This window comes from Crotalus tigris, unplaced genomic scaffold (genome assembly GCF_016545835.1).
Source record: "Crotalus tigris isolate CLP2741 ecotype Arizona unplaced genomic scaffold, ASM1654583v1 scf7180000018809.685583, whole genome shotgun sequence".
Lineage (NCBI taxonomy): Eukaryota > Metazoa > Chordata > Lepidosauria > Squamata > Viperidae > Crotalus > Crotalus tigris.
The window spans coordinates 322963-346728 of record NW_024097207.1 but is presented as its reverse complement, the minus strand read 5'-3'; the positions used below and the strand labels follow the sequence as shown (position 1 = coordinate 346728).

Sequence of the window (23766 nt, the reverse complement as noted above, 5' to 3'; positions counted from 1 at the left end):
TATTCCGGCTTTTTCTTTAAAGAACATTTATTATTTTGCCTAGAGCATTATTTTAATTACTTGAAATGCTGTGAATTTATAACATATAAATACATTCAATAGATTTAAAAATCACATAAAATAGAAAGGAATAGAAAAATATCAAAACTTGTTACTGTAGCAGGAGTAGCTTCTAATCATAATCTTGCTTTTTATCTAAAAAGCCATTCTTAAATTTGCAGCTCCAAAATTACTATTAATTTCAATGTGACTAAATATTCCAAAATTTTAATTCACCAAATAAATTCTCTTAGCTTTTACTGTTGTTAATTTTAGTGAAAGCTGGTCTTTTTGTGTAGTTGTTACCCTAAATGAACACTTGTTAAGCAAGGAATCCTGGGGAAGCAAGAAAAGTGCCATCTTTTCCAATAATTTTCACCTTGTTCTGACAAATAGAGGAAGATAATTTGATTGATTTTATTCAGCTATTTTCAGTGATTTTCTTCCTTGTCATTTTCATTTACAATGAATGGGAGGAAAACCAAGCTTCATGGATTAGCATAATTTCTAATTCTACTGCTGTCTTTAGGTTAGATTAGTCTGAATCCGAAATGTGCAAGATATAACTGAAACTAAATAAATATAAATAAGCTTTTGGTGATGGAAAATGCTTGGATCCCTCCTCTCCCAATCTAAGAGTAATTACACAAATCTTATAATGTCTGGTGTATCCTCTTATAAGCCAAATCTCTTTCTTTTGTAGTAAGGGTTGAGCTAAAGACAAGCAACATTCTTTTCTGCTCTTTCACTTGTTTTTTGTCCCAATTGGTTGATAATACAATGTTATGACATGTACATTTCAGTTCAGTCTTAAATGTCTAAATATAAGATTTTCTCCCCAAAGAAGCTTTATTTGTTTGTCTACTTATTTAGCAATTTATATGGGGAATCAGAATTAAAATAATAATTTTAAATAAAATAAAGAAGAGCAATGCAATATAATTAATAAAAAATGACAACTGGAAACAGTCAATATAATATGTGCTAGAGGTCTAGTATCATTCAATTATACAGTCAGTGAGAAGACAAAGAACAAACACACTAACCAGAATAACTCACCTATAATTTTGGTACGTGAGAGAATGCGGGAGAGAATGGGAGCAGTAATCCTAAATATTTGATGGAGGGATTGTTATAAATTAGTCCATAGGGATATTATGGTTGGTAGCACATCAACCAGTTTTTTAAGAGTGGATTTGCCATTTTTGTCCACCTATTGATGATGATGATTGACTCAGTTGTGTTTTCTGATGTTTATATAGGTCATCAGCATGATATTTCTTCATTTCTCAATGATGCTATGAATGCCTTAGTAATAAGGCCCCAGTCAGTGGAAGAAATAACAGACGATAGTTTAAAATACAAAAACTTAAAAGACAAAAAAGAAGAGGTAATATTTTTCTCTACTATCAAGAACTTTGATATCTGAATATTTCTAGAATATGAATATTATCTAAAATTGTTAATTATTTCTTAATAGACTTTCTTGACTTTCATTATTGCCTTACACTATTTCATTATTGCAATATTGCACAATCTCAAGAAAAGAAGCATTCATTCGCCTACATGCTGTGTACTCCAAACATTGCATAATCATAAAAGATGATGTTAAAATATTTATTAATGTATTTATGGATTTGAGCTTTATGCGAATATCAAATCTCTCTGCTCAGGTCTTTCTCCTTTTCCAAGAAGCAGAAAGTAAAAACAAGCTTCTCCGAACTGTGGCTGGTGGGGGCATTGAAGCAATTGGCAGCTTGAGAGCTACATGGGATAAATTTGAGTTAATGATGGAGAGTCATCAGCTAATGATTAAAGAACAGGTAACTAAGAGTCATTATATATTTATATATATAAATCCATTCCATATGTATACATATATAATATGTAATAATATATGGTTCGAATCCCATAAAGGGTGTGGCTAGCTGATGAGGGCTAATGAGCCTGAAATAGCTATACTAGTCTCCCACTTAAATTCTTTAACTCTTGTCAGCAAAAAGAAATCTGAATTTGTAATGTATCGCAGTAGCGACTTGAGCCTGCTTAACGCCCCTAGTTGTGGGGCTGCAAGGCAAAAGTGATTATAAAAAGTAGAACCGCAGTATTTATTTATTTATGAGACTTATGTACCGCTTTAAGTGCAAGCACTCTCTAAGCGGTGTACACCAGTAAGCAATGTATATATATATTTACATTGCCCCCAACAATCTGGATCCTCATTTTACCTACCCCGGAAGGATGGAAGGCTGAGTCAACCTTGAGCCGGTGAGATTTGAACCGCTGACCTGCTGAACACAGTCAGCTAAAGTGGCCTGCAGTACTTCACTCTAACTGCTGCGCCACCTCGGCTCTTATAACAGTCAAAATGCCAAGGTGCAATCAATCAGACCTGTCTGTCGAAAAACTTTCTGTGTATGTATGTATGTATGTATGTATGTATGTATGTATATATATACACACACACACACACATATAACAGGTTTGAGTGAAGAATAGCTATTTTAAGTCTTCAAAAGTTGACATAAAATGCCCAGTATTCTAGGGGATTGTTCTAAATTTTTGAAATTAGATTCCAGCATGCAGTTCCATATATATTTTTTGATTATTTCCAAAGACAATACATGGTTGTTATTCATACTGTTTTCCAGAATCTCTGATATGCTTGAATCTGTAAGTCTTCCCCTATAAGGTGGTAAGGCAAGATCTGGATTGTATCTTCAGTTTCAAGATTCCTTTCATTCTTTTTAAGAAAAATATCAAACACAACACTGCTAATTTGAAATTGTATTTAAGAGTACAAATTAATAGTATGATAAATTGATAAACTACCCTTAGAACAATGTTAATAGTTATTTTTATAGTAATCCTGTTAATATATAGCTGTTTATAGAATAAACTAATAATAAACCTTTTGTTCCTGTTTTACTTACTCTTTGGACTTCAGATCGAAGTGATGAAAGGCAATGTGAAAACTCGTGTTAATACCTACCTTCAGGAACTGGAAAAATTTAAAGCTCGATGGGACCAGTTGAAACCTAGTGATGATGTCATTGAAACAGGACATCATGACGTGCTACAGAGAAGTGCTGAGATCATAAAGGAAAAAAAAATTGAGTTTGATGAACTCGAGGATATAAAGCAAAAACTTGTGTATGTCTATTTTTGTATGAACAAATATCAGCATATTAGGAATAGTTTTGTAAATACAATTTTTGAAAGCAAAGCAACAACTTTTAGGATAAAATAAAATAAAAATAAAATAACAAAATTAAAGTTTTATCAGCTTTCAATTTCCCATCTGATTTTCTAAAACTCACATGGCATGATAAAAAAATAGTTTAATTTTCAAGTGAAGATAATTTTCTACCATAAAAATAATAGGTGTAAAAAAAATTCAACATATAATTAATACACAATTATATTTCCCTCATTACTAGAGCTTGACATTATAAAATTATAAATAGATTATTAAGGATAAAATGTTCAAGTTAAGTTTGACTTTTGGGGTTTTCATCACACATGTCATTTTAGTCATAATTTAGTAATGGCTTGCCATGGCCTTTTTCCAGGAGGTTTGATACTTCCTGATTGGCTCCCATCAAGTACTAAGAAGGTTTCATCTAACTTAGATTTTTAAAATCAGTTAAATCAAATATAGGTAGTCATTGACTTACAAATGTTTGTTTAACTGTGCTGGCTCAGGAATTCTGGGAGTTGAAGTCCACGAGTCATAAAAAAGCCAAGGTTGCCTACCTCTGATCTAGAGCAGGGGTGTCAAATTGCCAGCCTGTAGGCCGGTTGCGTCATGCTGAAACCGCGCCCACCCCATTGCTGGCACTGGAAAAAAAGTCACGATACGTCATGACACGTCCCGTGACGTTGCGAGTTTGACATCCCTGATTTAAAGTTAGAAGAATCAGTATTAGGAATATTATTTTAAAATTGGGTAATGCATACCATATTACATTATTTTATAAATGTTCTTTTAAGTTTCCAGCTTTTTCTATTATTCCTTGCATATTCCATGATTGTTCTCTAATAACTGTATTAAAGTATCTATTGATGTATCTATTGAAAGAAAATAGAAGAAAAAAAAACATTTTCTTATACAGAAGATATATATTCTCACTGTTCCCTTAATTCCAATATGTTACTGATTGATCTTTTATTTTATTGAATTCAATTTACAGTATATAACTGTCTATTTATATGTATTTTATTTTGCATACAATGTAACATTTATTTTTTTGTATCCTGCCTTTTCTATTTTTTACAAATAACTCATTTCTGTGCTCTTTTTCTTCAGTAATGACTGTTGTCACTTTGAATTAGAAGAGCCTGATTTCTCTTTAGCCAATGAAGTACGCAGAGACATTGAATGCTGTGCTGAGGTTTGGTCACTGTATGAGCAATTTTATGAAGGTTTTCAAGAAAAAGCCAACGAAGATTGGATTACATTTAGGTACATTTAAGATTACGGGTAATCTTTGCTTCCTGACCATTTGTTCAATGAGAGTTTGAAGTTGCAGCACCGCTGAACAAGTGATACTTACAGCCAGACTTCAAAGTTTTGGCCATTGCACCACCACCAGTCATGTAATTGTGATTCTGATGCTTGGCAATAAGTTCACATTTTCAACATTGCAGCAGCCTGCAGTCACATGATTGCCACTTGTGACCTTCCTTGCTGGCTTCCCACAAGCAAAGTCAAAGGAGAAGCTGGCATGGAAAGTCACTTGTCGTTCTGGTAAGTCTCCCCTTGTTCTTGTGGTCTTGCACCATCCTTTACCCTGGCCTCTCTGCACAAGGCTACATCAGCCCATTCACCTAGCATTTCCCAACTTGAATGCATCCTGCTCTGGGCCTCCCCCATCTCCCTGCAACCCCCCCCATCACCCCATGCCACCTTAATGTGGACTCCCATCGCTTCCCACTTAACCCTTGCATCTTGGAGTTATGATGGCAACTGGGACTGTTGGGATTGTTGTCACTAAGCAATGCAGTTACATGGCATTGCACTTTACAACCACATTATCTTAGCTATAAGAATCCCAGCCCCAATTGCCATCGTATCTGAGGACTACCTATACATAGTTCTTAATTATAATAGTGGTTGGCCCACAATGAACTTCTTTTAATATATATTGTATACAGGAGTAAGACCTACCTATTTGAAGAATTCTTGTTGAACTGGCATGAAAAACTGAGAAAAATTGAAGAACACACAATAATGACTGTGAAGTTGCAAAAAGAGGTGGATAAATACAAGGTAAAGTGATAGTGCGAGAGAATTAAGACAATAGGAAATACTAGACTGTTTAGAATGCTTTGAGGGTTTTGAGACCTAGGCATCTTTATAGAGTGTACAGTATTTCATTCATTGTTATATATTTCTTGAAGACCCTTCTGGGTTTTGCATTTGATTACAGCAATTAATTTTAGCATGTAACCTTTCAAAATGTTCAAAGCATTTCTCCTTTATTTCTGTTAATAGTTGGAATTGCTCTGTAAGATGGTCTAATATTATTACAGTATTCTCATATAGGTAGTTCTCCCTTAATTGGACCATCAACTCTGTTGCTAAGTAACACAGTAATCAGGCAAAACATCTCGTGACTGCTCTGCATAGTGACAGCAGTTCTAGCAATCCCAGATGCTGTTGTTGAATGAATCTCAAACAGTTGCTAGGCCAGGATCCACCTGAATCCAAGCCATTCTTGGAAAAAAGTAAGAACTGCCTCCACTTCAATTCCACACCCATCTATCTACCTTTTATTTCTGTTCTTTTGGCCACCTACCTATCGGCTGCAGCCAGCTGCCCCCCCCCCCATCCTTTCTCCTGCATTGCCTGCTACTTCACATTCCAATACTTTACTTGTTAGGGCCTTTTATCGCAGCCCCTTATCTCAGTGCAAGGCTTTTTTTGCATACCAACCAGGGTTCTTCTTCTGTGCTGGCCATGGCTTCCATTCGCCATTCATACCCCATTCAGGGCTATATTTTGTGAAAGAAAAAACTCATCCAGCTCATGAAAGGCTGGTCTGTGAAAGATCATGGCTAGAAGGGTCCTTTTGTGCTGGCACAGAGGGGATCCTATTTCACACATTGACCAGGTCTTTTGGGGAATGAAGGGCCTGGCTGGTGCACAAAAGGAGACCCTAGCAGGCAAGCAACAGAAGTCCCAGCTGTTTGCAGCAGAGAGGCCTGGATGACAGTGACAGCTGGCGGCAATGGGTCAGCAGGCCACCAAAAGCTACTTGTAAATGTGAGTGCAAATTTTGTTTACGGGAGTGCTGCAGTGGCCAGAACTTCAAGGATGGATTGTAAGTCCCTTTTTTCAGCCCTGGGGTAACTTCGAATGGTTGCTGAACAAATAGACATTAAGTGAAGACGACCTGTATTGTTAACATCCAATGATAATTCTGTTTATGAAATAAATCTAAAAATATTAAATTTAAATACAGTACTACTGAGTGCAAGTATAAGAATGTAATGTTTGTTACTTGTGATACTTTCACAATCCTTTATTGTTTAAACATAAAATACATTCATGGTTACAAAACAAAAATAATAATTGCTAACCTATGCTCTTTTTTCTTACAGCTAATCCTTCCTATATTGAAATATGTTAAAGGAGAACACTTGTCACCAGATCATTGGTTGGATCTCTTTCGTATTCTTGGTCTTCCTAGGGGTACCAGTCTAGGGAATCTGATGTTTGGAGACCTCCTAAAAGTGGCAGATATCATTGTGGAAAAAGCAGCAGAACTTAAGGTGTGAATTATTTTTTAGTATAAAGAAAATTATTTGAAGAAATTTTTGGACAATATTTCCAACTTCCACTTAAAGCAAGGAATGCCCCAAAGCTGTTGCCTAAGTTTAATAAAAAAGTTACTAAGTCAGTTCTTTCTGTATAAAGAAAGAAATAATAATTTTCAATATATAGTCCTGATACATTGTTCATGACACTGAAATTTCATTACACGCTTGTAATGTTCTTATACCTGCCCTTGAAGACAATAACTCTTAATAGTAAATTGTGCTATAGAAAATGCTAATTTGTATTTGGGAAATAATTTGGCTGGTTGGTGTAGAAAGATTAATTATCCAAGTTAATTTTATTTAGAGATTTTATTTTGTTACTCATTTTATTCAAATCCCAGAAATATGTCATCAATATGTATGCTATAGCAGAGCAGTGTGGTAGCCTAGAGATGGAGCTCTCACCTCACAGGAGGCTGTGAGTTTGATCCTAGGTAGTAGCAGATATTTCTCTCTCTGGGCGCAAAGAGAAAATATCTGCAACAAGCTTCAGGAAGGGCATCCGGCCAGTAAATGTTCAGCTCTATTCAGTGGCCCCAACTCCACCCCGATGGAAGGGATTACAGGGTTGTTAAAAGAAAAAAAATGTATACTGTATCAATATGTAAGTAATACCGTAATGTTTAATTAAAAAGTAAATGAATTGCTTTATAAATCAGTGCCTGAAATTCCTTTGTTGTTTGTATTTATCTCTACTAGTACTTAAATCATTAGCTTGAATTATGTTAATTTACATTTGCTAACAGGATTTGAACAGCAGGGCTCATGGTGAGGTGACAATCAGAGAAGCCTTGCGTGAGCTTGAGCTTTGGGGAGTTGGAGCTGTCTTTACACTAACAGATTATGAAGATAGTCAGAACCGGATGATCAAATTGATTAAGGATTGGAAAGATATAGTCAATCAAGTTGGAGACAATCGCTGCTTACTTCAGTCATTAAAAGACTCTCCATATTACAAAGGTTTCCAAGATAAAGTTTCTGTTTGGGAAAAGAAACTTGCTGAACTGGATGAATATCTACAGAATCTAAATCAAATTCAGAGGAAGTGGGTATATCTGGAGCCCATTTTTGGTCGTGGAGCTTTGCCTAAAGAGCAGGCACGTTTCAACAGAGTAGATGAAGACTTTAGGTCAGTTAACATTATATTCTGTTTTTTAATCCAACTTTCTCAGATAAAAGCATATGCATTGCATGTAAAATTTAAATTAATTTCTTGTATTTCTATATTTCAGTCATAAATAGTTTCAGTTGCTTATCATTTTACTTATGTGTTATTAAAACCAAAGAAGAAATAACAGTGTACTTTATACCATGTTGTTTCCTTTTAAAGATCAATACTGGCAGATATCAAACAAGATAACCGTGTAATTTCTTTGAATACTCGAGCGGGAATAAGAACTGCCTTAATTACTATCCTTGACCAGCTTCAGAGATGTCAAAAATCTTTAAATGAATTCCTGGAGGTAAAAATTTCTGATCACTCCATTTAATAGTGACCTTAGATGATGAACACTAAAATTCTGTATCTCTCCTTGAGGTAATAAAGACTTGTATTTATACATAAGCATACATTCTTGTGGGAGTGCAAATGTAGTATATTTCTGTGACATCTTAAAGCAGATGTGTGATTATACTCATTTTGAAGCTGAAGTGCTGCACATCATTCAAGTTAGGTTATTTTTACTTGAATGTTGTTTCCTTAATTTTTGTGTTCGTTTTTTATTTCAAAAGTATTTTGACCAATAAAAGAAATAAATATTTTTTGAAGAATAAGCAAGTGATAGAGGGAGCCTCTTTTTTTGGTGTAAAAGTAGAGATGTTCAGTTCACAGTTACTGTATTCCTTATTTCATTTTTTTAAAAGATGTTAGTTTAACTGGTTCAGAAATAATTACGATGCTATCTTGGAGAGGCCGTTTGAATTTATTTATTTTTGAACAGGAAAAGCGTTCTGCATTCCCCAGATTTTATTTCATTGGAGATGATGATCTTCTGGAAATCTTGGGTCAGTCTACTAATCCATTAGTTATCCAATCTCATCTGAAGAAGCTATTTGCCGGTAAGGATGATAAAGGATCAAAGAATTGTATAGTTGGAACGGACCACAAGCATCATCTAGTCCAGGGTTCTTCAAACTTGGCCCTTTTATGACTTGTGGACTTCAACTCCCAGAATTCCTCAGCCAGTGTGCCTGGCTGAGGAATTCTGGGAGTTGAAGTCCACAAGTCATTAAAGGACTAAGTTTGAAAACCCCTGATCCAGTCCAACTAAAGCGCAAGAAAATCATTTAAACCATTCATTAGAAGTGGCTATCCAACCTCAAACCCCTCCAGAGACTTATAATCTCCGTAGGTAGATTGTTCCACTGTGGTAAGGTTTTACATGTTGCTGAGCTACAGAACTTTGGAGGCTTTTCTGTCCCTCACTGTTTGTTACAGTAGTATAAAACCTCCCATGCTAAAGGCTTACCAAATGTTTTCTCCCTAACATTTCCATTCTAATTTTGTACTGTAAAAGAACATTTAAATAAATAATATTTATAATTTCAATTTCTAAATATTTATAATGTTTAGAAAAATATTTAAATAATATTTTAATATGCATACTTTTGTAGTACCTGAAGTAAAATGAATTTCTGTGACATCTTTTCAAAGAATCACTTAAATCAGGGGTAGGCAACCTTGGCTCTTTTATGACTCGTGAACTTCAACTTCCAGAATTCCTGAGCCAGTATGGCTGGCTCAGGAATTTTGGGAGTTGAAGTCCACGAGTCATAAAAGAGCCAAGGTTGCCTACCCCTGACTTAAATCATGCAAGTGTACAGATTTGTACAGAAACATTTTATTTATTTAAATTTATTGGCCACCAAACTCCAGTGGGAAGATTTGATATACTTTTTAAAAATCATCTGGTTTTCTCAAGGATTAACTGTTTACCTAATATTCCCTCCCACACTGTTATAGAAGATATCGTAAGACTCAAAAGAGTATGCCATCCTAACAATTTATTGTTATTGATCACCTATCCTTTCCTGATTTAACTTGCTAGCAAGATAAATCTGTATTCTTCCACAGAAATTTGTACTGTAGTAGTCTCTATCTATTCATATAGATCAATGCTAGTAATATTAGGTACAATTAAATCTTTTTAAAGAGACTTTAAAAAAACCTGAATAAATGTTTCCAAACCTTGATGGCTCATTATACTGGAAGATTTTGGTTGTAATAGGTTTCCTGGGAAAGAATAACAAAAATGTTCTTATGTTCTTTTCTAGTAGTATATACTGTATGGAAATGAGAAAAATGTAAATTGAAATCTATTTATAGAGATTGCCTAAAATATTTTTAAGAGTCTAGCTTTAAAAAATGCTGTTTTCATTTATTTATACATGTAGTATTTTGACATTTCCAAAAATGATGAGTTCTGGCCAATACTTTAATTTAATTGGCAGATAATGTTCTGCAGTCCTCTTCCATGACAATTCTGAGCTAATGGACTATTTCATAAGAGATCTAAAATATATATAGCAGAACAGTAATGTGAGCAAAATTGGCTTCTGTTATGCTGTATACAAACCTATGAATGTATTACAAAAACAATGCTTTAATTTGACTTCAAATAAATTTCCATTTTAAACCACCATATTATAATCCAATTTCATATTTGTGTAAAAAGTGATATAACTATATTAGGGATGTGCACAGTACAGAAAATAGGCATTGTCTTGAACTTACAACAAACTATCATGTTGCACAATTTCTGCTAAACTGTTTCAAATTAGCATCTGTATAATACATACAAAAATTGAATATTTAATTGTTCCTTGCTCAGTGAAACCAAAATTCTGATTTACAGGATAGTTGGGGCAATTACATCACTCACTCAGTAATTATGCTTTTATTTAGTAAAAGCTAATAGAAAAGCACAAATAGAGCAATAATACTAATCAAATGCAATATAATCAAATAAATTATGTAACAATCAAATGCTACAACCATCATTCTTCAAATCTCATAAAGTCTTGCGAAAAGAAGAATTTTAATTCCATTTTTAAACTTCAGGAGATTGCACTCTGGGCATTATTCCGAAGGAAATTTAATTCTAAAGAATAGGTGCTAATAGAAGAATGGGTCTACATGCCTGTTCCTTATTGTGGAATCGGCAGTATGGATCAGACTCCCGTTGTAACAGCCCACCAGACTTCCCACCCCTGCTCTTCTCAGCATTTTCTTTATTCTCTTTCCAGTTGCTGTAACAATGTCTTTGGTTTGTTTCCAGTCTCATTCTCACTTCAAACCTTTTCTGCCTAGAACTACTTAATTTCAGCCCTTATCCAGATCAGTTTTGTTCTATGTATGAACAGGTTCAGCCATGGACCACTCAAAAGCAGTTTTTCTGTATTAAGCTAATTGATGTTACATTATTCCATTAATTAACAGGAATTCACAGTGTAAGCTTTGATGAAGATTTTAAAAATATTATTGCAATGAAATCTGTAGAAGGTGAAACCGTACCTTTCAAAAATAAAATTCTGCTATCCAATGACGTTGAGGTAAGAAAGTAAGCTCCTCCTCTCCCTCCCCCCAATTTCCCATTTGTCAATATTAAATATGTTAATATGGTTTATTGGGTTTTCTTGATATATTATTTGCTAGGTATGGCTGAACAAATTGTCTTTAGAGATGAAGGAGACATTGAAGAAACTATTAATTGACTGCGTAGCCTCTGGGAAAAGATTACAGGGTTCAATTGATCCATCGCTTTTTCCTTCGCAGGTAAGTTTGTTTTTTATGCAAAAACAAGATTTCAGTTTTGCAAAGAAGGGGGATTTTGATCATATGCTTACTAATTTTTAGCTCAACCATTTAGTAGAATTAAATTTGAATCTAAAATAAACAATATTTTGAATATTTTATCCAATAATTTATCTGAAAAGAACCAAATTTTGTTTGCAATTTGGATTACATGCAACATCAGACAAAGGTGCTTTCCTTTGCACTTATCCCCATCACTCAAGCCATCTGTTTCCCTGCAATTTGCACTGAACCTTTACAAGTAGAATCCTTTTTTTCTGAGGAAACTTGGTTCTAGTGGCTGATAGACAACATTGCATGCAACTTTTTGAATTAAATTTAGATCCAAAATAAATCACAGTATATCCACTGAAATCAGTCAGATTTATGCTAATCTTGATTAACTGAAGTCTCATAGTGGTTTAGTGGTTTTATTTTGGCTTGGAACTATCCCAATAGTTAAATTGAGTTGTCCATGAAATAATATTCAGTGCTCAACAGCTGCAACAGCTGCAATAACTTTTATCCAAGTATTGTAAGTCTGTTTCAGGATAAAGCTATTGCATTTGCTCTAGCCAGTTTCTTTCACTCAAGTAGCACCTTCATGATGTAGATATATCCTGCATTTGTATATTGTTTGGAAGGTACAGCATAGTGTAGCCATTTGTTGATTGTACCTAACCTGTTCTGTCAGAGACATAAGTCACTGGCAGTTTAATCTATGCTCTGAACTCTTGGATTATCATTGCTTTTAAATATTCAAATAATTCTGGTTTTTTTAAAAATCTGCATACAGCATTGACAATTTAATAAACTGTTTGATAATCTGTTACCTTTTAGAGCAGGGGTGTCAAACTCAATTTCATTGAGGGCCGCATCAGCATTGTGGTTGTCCTCAAGGGGCCGGGTGGGTGTGGCCAGGATGGGTGCGGCCTACTGGGTGAGCGTGGATGGAGTGGGTGTGGCCTACTGGGTGAGTGTGGCCATCTCTACTTCGTTTGCATCAAGGGTGCCTGTGGGGACCTGGTTCCTCGCTGTTTCCAGACGGCCTTGTAGAGCTAAGACTGAATGCGTTTCACTGTAGATGGCCACCATAAAATTGTACATTGGAGCCTGGGCCAGGGCCAAGGCAATGGGGGCTGTTCCTTCACTGATTCCAGGATGGCTTCACGGGGCACATGAAACCACTTTGCGGGTCACATCTTGCTCCCGGGCCTTGTGTTTGACATGTCTGTTTTAGAGTTTCAGCAGAAGAGTATTGTGGATTTGTAGATAAATGAGGTGTTGTGATTTCTTTAAATAGTCATGGATGCTATTAAATGCTATAACATATTTTTCTTTATGCATACCATTTTCCAAATAGATTCTTTGTTTGGCTGAACAAATTCAATTCACAGAAGATGTTGAGTGTGCAATCAAGGAATGTAATTTGCAACAGACAGAATTAGAACTAATGGCTAAATTGGAACATTATACCAGTATAGATACTAATATAGAAGATTTGGGCAATGCAGGTATGGAAGAAGATAACAGGTATAATATTTTAGAATGATTTCACATTCGTGATGCAGAATTTGAATCATTCTCACAGATAGTGTGGCTTCTTGCTCTTTGTACTGTTTTTGTATTTGTTGGTCTTGATTTCTTTCTTTCTTTACTTTCTTTTGCATGCCACCAAACATTGCATTGTCTGAGTTGATATTGCAATTTGTTAATTTTTTCTGCTTTTGACTATAGAGGAATTCACATACTATGTTAATCCACAGTTTTGTTCACCATGATTTATTTACTGAGCTATAATAGCCAGTTTCAAACATGACATAAAATTGTAAAACATAATTTAAAACTAAAGGGCAAAATCTTCCCTCTTACATGATTGGAAAAATGATAAAATAGTATTTCTCTGGGTTTGGTTTCAGTTCCCAATTCAGTTGAATTGAGTATTTTGTGTATCTTTGATTTTATTTATTCAGTATCATTCATTCATTCATTCATTCATTCATTCATTCATTCAGTTTTTTTATCCTGCCCTTCTGTGCAAATTATGTAGTACAAGCTGCACTGCATAATAACTTTTAATTTTAAATTCTCAAAAAACTACAAGCACTAGTTGTCTTTTATACCATTAGAATTACTATTAAATAATTACCAACATATGTTGATGTTAACAGTTTTCCCTGTATTACTTTTCATTTCTAAGCATATGATCAAATTATAATGGGTGAAACAATATAAATTAACCTTATTTTAAATTGTAATACTTTTTTCAGAATCTGGAATCCTTGAGTTAAAGCTTAAAGCCCTGATTTTGGATGTTATTCATAACATTGATATTGTACAACAGCTAATTGCAGCTCAGGTCAATAGTACTGATGATTGGGCCTGGAAGAAGCAACTCAGATTTTACCTTAAGGATCAAAAATGTTATATTCAAATGGTGGATGCTGAACTGCAGTACACTTATGAATATCAGGTATTTTAAGTGTAGCATAAATTATGCCTTATTCTTTCATTCTTGTCCTCGTTTTAATGAGCATTCGTTTAAGATTGTAGTCCTACAAATCAATTGTCGAAGTAGATGCATTCAGCCTTGTACAGTTTATTTCTGAGTAGACATATAGCATTATAGATAGTTTTTGACTTACAACAGTTCATTTAGTGACGGTTCAAAGTTACAATGGCACTGAAAAAGTGACTTATGACCCGTTTTCTACACTTAACAGCCATTGCAGCATTCCCGTGGTCACATGATCAAAATTCAGATGCTTGGCAACTAACTTATATTTATGATGTTTGCAATATCCCAGGGTCACATGATCACCTTTTGTGACCTTCTGATAAGCATAGTCAATGGGGAAGCCAGATTCAGTTAAGAAAGTGCTATCTATTTAACAGGCAATGTGATAGAAAAGGGAAAATTCTTCTTGGGTTTCAATTATTGAAACATTTGTTGGCTGTGATAAACATATCTTTTTTAAAGTATGACTTTTGTTAAAACACAGCTCCCATCAACTTTAATTATAAATAAATAGATACAATTGAGCAAGGTTCTAAAATACTTTTTATTGCTACAATGATTTTTTAAACATTTTCTTCAATAACAGATTCCAGATCTTGGTATTCCCCTCTGTTTCAGAATCTGTTTTCATGTGGTGTGATGGTTCTTGTTTTATAGAAGCAATTTAAAACATTCTTAATGTCTGAAATTTGTAACACAGTGATTTGAGAATAAGCATTAATAAAAGTGACTATTTTTTTATTCCATATGATTCTTTGTATCAGATTCTGTCTTTTGTTAGAATTCTAATGTTTTCACTTGCTTGAGCCTGTATGGTAATAAGAGTGTTCTGAAGACTCTAGAACAACAACGTGTTTTATCTTTTCATAGCTCATTTTAATAGAGAAAAAATATCCCTAGAGCCTGAGGCCTGGATTAGAAATGAATGTTGGTTTACTGGAAGAAAACTGCAACCATCTGATTTTTAACACCATTCACAATTCTAATTAGAACCTCCTCATCTCACAAAGTATCCATTAATAGGTTTTCTTCCATTGTAAATAGTAAAGGAAAAAAAGAAGTTGTAATGAAGGCATTACTCTCTTGATCTGGCACAAATTATCTCTGTTTAATTTTTAAACAAACAAACTCCATTTTGTAACCTTTGAAGCAAATGTTTTGGAACAAAGATACACATGCTGAATTTAGTTTGGTCCCAGGGTCTCTTTTAACAAGATATTTCCTGTACATTTCATGTAATGCTTTTGTAAATAATTCAAGAAAGTTGGAAAAGTTTGAATTTTTGAATATTTCCATGTCTTTAGCATTATTGAAATCAATAATTACTAATTTGGAATTCACTTTTAGTGGTAGTGTTAATCTGGACAATTCAGTTGAGTTCATAATTTTAATTGCATTTTATTGTTTTTAAAATTTTAGGGAAATTCACCAAAGCTTGTTTATACACCATTAACTGACAAGTGTTACCTTACGCTTACTCAAGCTATGAAGATGGGCCTTGGTGGAAACCCCTATGGCCCAGCTGGAACTGGCAAGACAGAATCTGTAAAGGCTCTAGGAGGATTACTTGGAAGACAAGTTTTAGTGTTTAATTGTGATGAGGTGAAGTAAAGTATATCAATACAGTTCTAACAGTTGTATGAAAAAGGTTCATATGTCTTGTTCATTGATTGATTGATTGATTGTGTGCCATCAAGTTGTCTATGGAGATTCACAATCATCCAGGTGCTATCCCAAAGGTACTTTTCAAAAGGTAATTGGACTTTCTTGTTTTTTTTTCCTTGAAAATGTTTTGCTTCTAATCCAAGAAGCTTTTTCACTTCGGAACTGAAGAAGCTTTTTGAATGAGAAGTGAAACATTTTCAAGAAAAAAAACTAAGAAAGTCCAGTTGCCATCAAGTTGTTGACTCCTAGCAACTTTCCACTATTAGATTCTTTCTTGGAGAGATAAGTTATATATGTCTGAAATAGGATAATTTGAACCTCATTGTGCCTCAAGTGAGAACTGTAGGTTGATTTTTTTTCAATTTGTTTGTCCCCTTGGCTATCCACCTCATTTTGAGAAGCCTTCTCTGAAACCAAAGGGCAAAAACATCAATATTCTTCCTATCCTGCTTCTTCAAAGTCTACTTATGCCGTATTAGCTGCGCAGAATTTTTTGGTTAATATGGATGGCCATATAAATTTGCAAAATTAATGAATGATTGAGTCCTATATTAAGTTATAAATTGGGGTGGATAAAGCTGAAATTGGGTATAATCCAGTACATTGAGATGACAGTGACAACGATGATGATTGTTGACAATGATGGTGACTGTTGACAATGATGATTGTTGAATCTTTTAAAGTTACAAATGAGAAGCAAAAAAATATCTTCAATAAATAAATAGAAAATATTTATCAAATTCATATTTATGCAGATCTCAGTGCTCCTTTCATGTAACATCTGCAACAGATGAGATGAGTGAAGTATTTCCTTTTTTAAACGCCTTTTCTTGTTTCCTTTGTAAGACATTTTTTTATTTTTTTATTTTTTTATTATTATTTTAGACAAACAAAACAAAACACAACAAACATTACACATATGCACATGTAATATATCCTTTTTTGTTAACAGCAGTTTGTAACAGTACTCTTCTATTCTTTACATTTCCCCCTCTTTCTTCTTTGAAATATTTGTCCTTATTGCCCCGTTGTTTCTTATTTACATTTTCCTTCTTTCATATTCTACTACTTAACTAGGAATCCAACATTATTCATTGTAGTAACACTCATATTTTTTATAAGACTCGACCGGAATTCCATCTAAGCATGGTGATCATACAAATATTCTCATATTATTTAGTGCATTTACTGTTTTTACTCTAATACTATTTCCAACATTAAAATTCACCCCTTTTCATCCAAGTATATTTATTTAATTTTATTTTTCTTTGACATATATAATAATTCCTCCTTTCTTGTTTTATGCTAATATTGTGTATAATGTTTCTAAATTTTACTTTCTCTAGTAATTTTCTATAATCCTATTTTATGTAAACTTCCTAAAGATACATCACATCTACATCCAATTTCCTTAAATTGTTAAACGTCTAAACTCTTTTTCTTGATATATTTAATCCATTAATATTTATAGAAAAGAGTTTGATTACGTCTCCCATTTTTAACTTGATCTATTTTTTTGTTTTTATTTTGGTAAAACATTTTTAAAATGTTTTTGTTTATATTAACAACAAAAAAAAAACCCTACAGAAAATGCAAGCCCAAAAGGTTGCTCCCTGCAGTGTTCAAATAAGCCCTGTTTCACCTCCCCAAAGCATTGTTACTTTTGTTACAAACTTTAAAACTTCATTATACTTTTTTTAACTTGGGAAAAGGAATATTATATATTATGTAGCTGAAGTAGCATTCCTTGCTTATTTTAAGGGCATTGATGTGAAATCAATGGGGCGAATATTTGTTGGTTTGGTGAAATGTGGAGCCTGGGGCTGTTTTGATGAGTTTAATCGTCTGGAAGAAGCTGTACTCTCTGCTGTATCTATGCAGATTCAGACAATTCAACATGCTCTGAAGAAACATCAACCTGTTTGTGAATTACTTGGGAAAGAGGTACAAATCTTAAACTCTTGTACAATATTACTTACTGACTCACTTACTTACTTTTTATGCAGCGTAACCTCAACAATTAGGAAAACCTATGATTCAGGGTGAACGAATCAGAGACTCACCCAAATAATTTAATTCAGCCAAAACCTGAGATGGTAAAGTCTTAAACAGGGCCCAACAGAAAGCAATTGAGCTACAGCCAGATAGGGGGAACTGAACATGTTGTATGGCATGTAGGGTATGACTTTCAAAAACAAGTTGAATGCCTTCTAAAGTAGGGACATCCTTAATAACTGATAAACATTGGTTTCATACATGAAGGAATTGGCTTCATGTAAACATGTAAATCCTGTGCATTAAAATAAAAAGTACTGAACATCTGTTCTATCTTCAGGTAAGTTATACATGCAAACATTTTACTGTATTTAATTGGATTTTTTAAAATAAATTTTGTGGAAATGCACATTTGCAAGAATTGCATAGAGTAATTGAAGGATTTTAAGTCTGTTGCATTAGTCTCTTTAGATCAAAACAGTTATCATTATTTGAATTGAGTTAGGAACTGATACCTTACAAGACAAAGACAAGAAAAGAAGAGCTTGAAGTGTTCTGTATTTCTTGTCATACTGGCAAAAGGTCAGAGAATATATAGAAATATGTCAGCCATTTGAATATCTTTCAGATGCTTATAATGCTACATAAAATATACAACATGCTTCTGTGTTTACATAGATTGTTGAGTTCTTATTTAATGGTTTATATAGGTTATTGAGTTTTTACTGAAGATGTTCGTATATTTAAATATCAGGTAGAAATGGATCATAATTCTGGAATTTTTATCACCATGAATCCTGCTGGGAAAGGCTATGGAGGCAGGCAGAAATTGCCTGACAATCTTAAACAACTTTTCCGACCAGTTGCTATGACTCGTCCTGATAATGAGCTAATTGCAGAAGTGATATTATATTCAGAAGGCTTTAAAGATGCTAAACCTCTGGGAAGAAAACTGGTGGATATTTTCAATTTAGCACGGTAGGTGCCTGGGGATTTTTTTTTTTTCATTCCCCTATCCCCAATCAGTTTATTATTTCCTTCATCCTTCTTTTGTTTCTCCATCTTTGACTTTGAGGAATTAGTATTTTGATTCTTTGTTCTGTTTAGATACTCTTCAGTGTTACAGTGAAAGGGCTTTGTCATAAACTTTAGGATTTGTAATACATTAACATTCTTGATATAGTATTTTGATATAATATAGCAGACAACATGACATTTGAATTAGGGCTCAGTTCAGATGTCAGTCAAGAAAGTAGCTTGTTGGTTTTAAGCAAGCTTTGCTATTCAATTTTAAGCCATTGTATCTGAGTCTCTGAAAATTATCAGTATAAAGAATCAGGAGATTTTATTTTGAAAACATAGGCTGTTATCATGATAACATAATATGCAGATACATGAAATGTATAATTTATTAAAAATAATATTACCTAATGCTGCTTTATAATATATAATAGATGAAAATGTGATATATAGAAAACAATAAAATTTGTATAATATACTTTTAATATCGGGAAAAGGAGCAATATAGTGCTATTTTTCTCTGGGTGAAAGATATTTGGAAATTCTGATTCAAAATATGATTGAAAATATATAGATTCAGATCCTTATTTTCTTGTACTCTGAAATTTAGTTGAGCAAGTAAAAAAATGCAGATGGTTTTAAAGTTGATGCCAAATGCTGTTGTTAAATCAGGTTGTTGATAAAAATGGTGGAAAAAATGAGGTTAATATCATCCCTGCAAATGAAGAAAAAAATAACAATTCTTTTTCAAATGAAAAATAATCTTAAGAGGGAATATAATCAAGACAGATCTCCCAACCTGAATTTAACAACTAAGTTATATTTAGACAACCCTGAAAGGCCCTTACTTGAATTCTTCTTCCACTAACTTTGATAGCATCAAACTTTCGGCAAATAATCTGTTCCTCTGAGCTTTTTAGTGACAAAGTCAAGATTTCAAATATATCTCCATATCCAAAGATCACGATGTTGCTTTTTCATTACTTTAGTCATGTTGGGGTCATAATACTAATATATGACTTATTTTTATAATATTTTGTTAAACTAAGTGCCATTCCTCAACATTTCAACAAAAAAGTCATTTTCACATAGTTTTTCATAATTTGATGTTTCCCTGTGGATAAATGCTGAGCTGCTGTAAGCAATACACAAAGAATAGGAAGTTCCATTATACCACCCATTTTCTTACCATTGTAGTTATAGAAATAGGTTATAGAATGTGAATGCTGTCCTCAAAGACCTTGGCCTTTTTCTTCAAGACTATGATAGAAAAGTGGTGGTGGGGAAATGCTATTTCCTCATTCATCCTGTCTATGAAAACCTGTTAGGCTTCTTAACTAGTTTTTCCTCTCTTTCATGCATCAAAGTCCTTCCATGTGCAAGTATTCTTTTCAACAAGGATACACATTAATAGTAATAAGAAAAAGTTTAAAATCCATTTTTTTTTTCACCAGAGAGCTCTTGACTCCTCAGCAGCACTATGATTGGGGCTTGCGAGCATTAAAGACTGTTCTGAGGGGATGTGGGAATATTCTTCGACAGCTGAAAAAGAATGGAATGAAAAACAAAGGTAAAGAATATTATTCTGTGATGTTTTTCTAAGATTTGCATTATGACCATGTTATTTTTATTTGTATAATATTCTTTTTAAAACTTCACTGAATTGACAGCAATTTGATCCTGACCATCTCAAGGTTGACTCAGACTTCCATCCTTTTGGTAAAAAGAGGACCCAGATTGTTGGAGGCAATATGCTGACTCTGTAAAGTGCTTAGAGAGAACTGTAAAGCACTGTGAAGCTTTATATATATAAATCTAAATGCTATTGCTAAAACGTACAGCATTCAAAGTTATGCATTTCTGTGGAGGTTCTAGAAGATAAACTACTTTGCTTATACTTCAGCTTCAAGCAAAAATAAATTGTATTATGTTTCTTCTGTTTCCACACAGTTAATGAAAGCCACAATGTAGTTCAAGCTTTGCGTCTTAATACCATGTCAAAGCTTACCTTTGCAGATTGTGCACGATTTGATGCATTGGTTAAAGATGTCTTTCCTGGTGTTGACTTTAATGATGTAGATTATGCTGAATTAAATAGTGCTTTGCAAAAAACCTTTGAGGAGGCCAATCTGGAAATCATATCTACCCAGGTAAATATTGAGTACTACTGTAGACAACAGTAATTACTTTAACCTTCATCTTTATATATAATCTGTGACTTCAACCTGTATTTTAAGACATGTGTATCCATCCTCCCATCCAGTCAGTTTATTTGGCCGCCTACCTACCACACAACTCTAGGCAATTAACAACCAATTTGAAAACAACTGTGTAACAATAAAACAACAAGCAATTAAAACAATTTATCATACTCAGGGTGACATAGAATTTGTATATTCACTTCCTTGAAGATTGTCTTACCTAGGATCCTGACAGTTGTTGAACAAAAGATCAATTCTTCAACAGTTTATAAAAAGCTGGCAGGGCAGGACTCAAAATATTGGCTGATACTGTGGTTTACAAAAATAAATAAATAAATAGAAAAGAAAAAAATAATTATATTTTGATTGAAAACATGGACATAGTTATATTAATGAATTTATTCATAAATAAAAGAGGGAAAAACACAAACCATTGCTTAATGTACTTTACTATATCCTCTTAATTATTATGACACTCATTCCTGCAAATTTGAAGGCAAAGTCATACTTTTGAATGGTTATATATAGAATAAAACACATTTGATTTAAAGTGATAGTTAGGATACCCTAAGCAGTAATTTCATATATTTTCTCAGTGGCAACTATTACTTTTCATAATAATCTACTCCTCCCCACCCCATATATCTTGGCCCTAACCCTGCCTACCTTTCCCCATGCCTTTGGGTCTAGAATAGAATCCCAATAAAATATTTTTTGACGATAATTGGTCTTCCTTCCTTCCTTCCTTCCTTCCTTTCTTCTTCCCTCCCTCCCTCCCTCCCTCCCTCCCTCCCTTTCTCCCTCCCTTTTTCAGATTAGCATAGGCATATTTGATTTTTATTTGCCACCTAGAGTTACTCTGTTGAGTTGGACAAACATAGAAATCTATTTATTTATTTATTAGCTAATCTTATTTCATAATAAATGAAATTCAGAAAATATCTTTAGACTTTGGTTAATGATGAAAAAATATAAACATATATTATCTTTTTATTTTCGGTGAAGATAAAGAAGGCTTTGGAATTGTATGAGCAACTCCGTCAAAGGATGGGTGTGGTTATTGTAGGCCCAAGTGGTGCAGGCAAATCAACCCTTTGGCGGACATTGAGAACAGCACTTGGAAAGGTTGGCAAAGTAGTGAAGCAGTACACCATGAACCCCAAAGCTATGCCTCGCCGTCAGTTACTCGGTCATATTGATATGGACACAAGAGAGTGGTCAGATGGTGTGCTTACAAATAGTGCTCGGCAAGTAGTCCGAGAACCTCCAGGTATTTTTCTTAAATTTACAGGTATTAAATTTTATTTAAGAAAGACTCTTGCTTTTTGTTTATATGTGAATGTATGCAGAAATAGCTTTAATTAGATTTTTTTTTCCAAGTTAAACATGCATAGCTTTCAGGTTTTGTTATATATATAAACAAAAAATACCAAGCTAATTGTTGTAGCATATGTACACTTTGTCTTTATTACAATAACATATTTATTTGCACAAAATTATCAGATTAAAATTGCTAATAATATCATTGTTTATTAAATTACTAGTGTTACATTATAGAAGATCAATAAATCATCTCATTGGTTTACAAGGCAAAACCTAATGATCAATAAGAATTTATTTGAATTTTAGGTACTTGTGTAGAATATAGCAATCTGATTTTATGTATTATTTATTTATTAAATGTTCCATTCATATAAATTAAAATGTAAGAAACAGAGATTATTCCCTTCTTACTCATATATATATACATTCCATGAGAGTAAAGCGAATTTGAATTGATTCTGAAAAACTGCTAGCAATTTCAATAAACTTGGAATGTTTTATTATGCATTGTAAACAGATGTTACTTCATGGATAATCTGTGATGGTGACATAGACCCTGAATGGATTGAATCTCTGAATTCTGTTCTTGATGATAATCGACTACTTACTATGCCTAGTGGAGAAAGAATTCAGTTTGGTCCAAATGTTAACTTTCTTTTTGAAACTCATGACTTGAGCTGTGCTTCTCCTGCCACAATATCTCGCATGGGAATGATTTTCCTTAGGTAACTCAAAACAGTTTAATACAAAACTTTGTTACAATTACCATACTGTTGAAATTGTATTCTTATTTATTTCTGTTTTTTTCTTTAAACTGTTTATAAGATGCCTCAATCCATACAGATTCTGAACACATATAGCAATTCAAAATATAATAGAACCAACAAAATGATTAAAAATAGTAACAATTAACTAAGTATAGCAATAACACTTAAACTTATATACTGCTCCATAGTTCTTTATAACACTTTCTGAACAGTTTACAATGTCAGCATATTGCCCCCAACATCTGGATCGTCATTTTACAAACCTCGGAAAGATGGAAGGCTGCATCAACCTTGAGCTCCTGTCAGGATTGAACTCCAGGATATGGGCAGAGTTTACTGCAATACTGCATTGTAACTGTGCACCACTAGGGCTCAGTATCCAAAACTTTCCAAACAGAGCCAAAAGAACATTTCCAATTCCGCTTACTTGCCAAAAGCAAGGTGTATTGGGGGTTGCCAACATAACACAGGAGACACCATTAGAAGGCCTATCGGGTCCACATCTACTGAACCTCTCAACAATGGGGGGGGGGGGGAATCTCAACACGTCCTTCCTAGATATTTGAAGTAGATCAGCAATAAAACTTTTAACCACAAATTTATATCCACTGAAATAGTATT

At 33.7% G+C, this 23766-nt stretch overlaps 1 protein-coding gene across 5 annotated transcripts in view; it reads left to right on the top strand.

Moving 5' to 3' along the window:
• DYNC2H1 (dynein cytoplasmic 2 heavy chain 1) overlaps positions 1–23766 on the top strand; it is a 163479-nt gene that overhangs the window by 26722 nt on the left and 112991 nt on the right. For all 5 annotated transcript variants that reach the window (XM_039356269.1, XM_039356267.1, XM_039356271.1 and 2 more), the window contains 20 exons: positions 1302–1429; positions 1713–1862; positions 2987–3192; positions 4349–4504; positions 5197–5311; positions 6646–6816; positions 7611–7993; positions 8195–8327; positions 8805–8922; positions 11303–11415; positions 11519–11638; positions 13020–13170; positions 13927–14129; positions 15594–15776; positions 17601–17783; positions 18589–18812; positions 20309–20424; positions 20805–21004; positions 22061–22325; positions 22896–23103. In XM_039356269.1, coding sequence (XP_039212203.1) covers positions 1302–1429; positions 1713–1862; positions 2987–3192; positions 4349–4504; positions 5197–5311; positions 6646–6816; positions 7611–7993; positions 8195–8327; positions 8805–8922; positions 11303–11415; positions 11519–11638; positions 13020–13170; positions 13927–14129; positions 15594–15776; positions 17601–17783; positions 18589–18812; positions 20309–20424; positions 20805–21004; positions 22061–22325; positions 22896–23103 — 3526 coding nt within the window. The remainder of the gene's footprint in view (positions 1–1301; positions 1430–1712; positions 1863–2986; positions 3193–4348; positions 4505–5196; positions 5312–6645; positions 6817–7610; positions 7994–8194; positions 8328–8804; positions 8923–11302; positions 11416–11518; positions 11639–13019; positions 13171–13926; positions 14130–15593; positions 15777–17600; positions 17784–18588; positions 18813–20308; positions 20425–20804; positions 21005–22060; positions 22326–22895; positions 23104–23766) is intronic.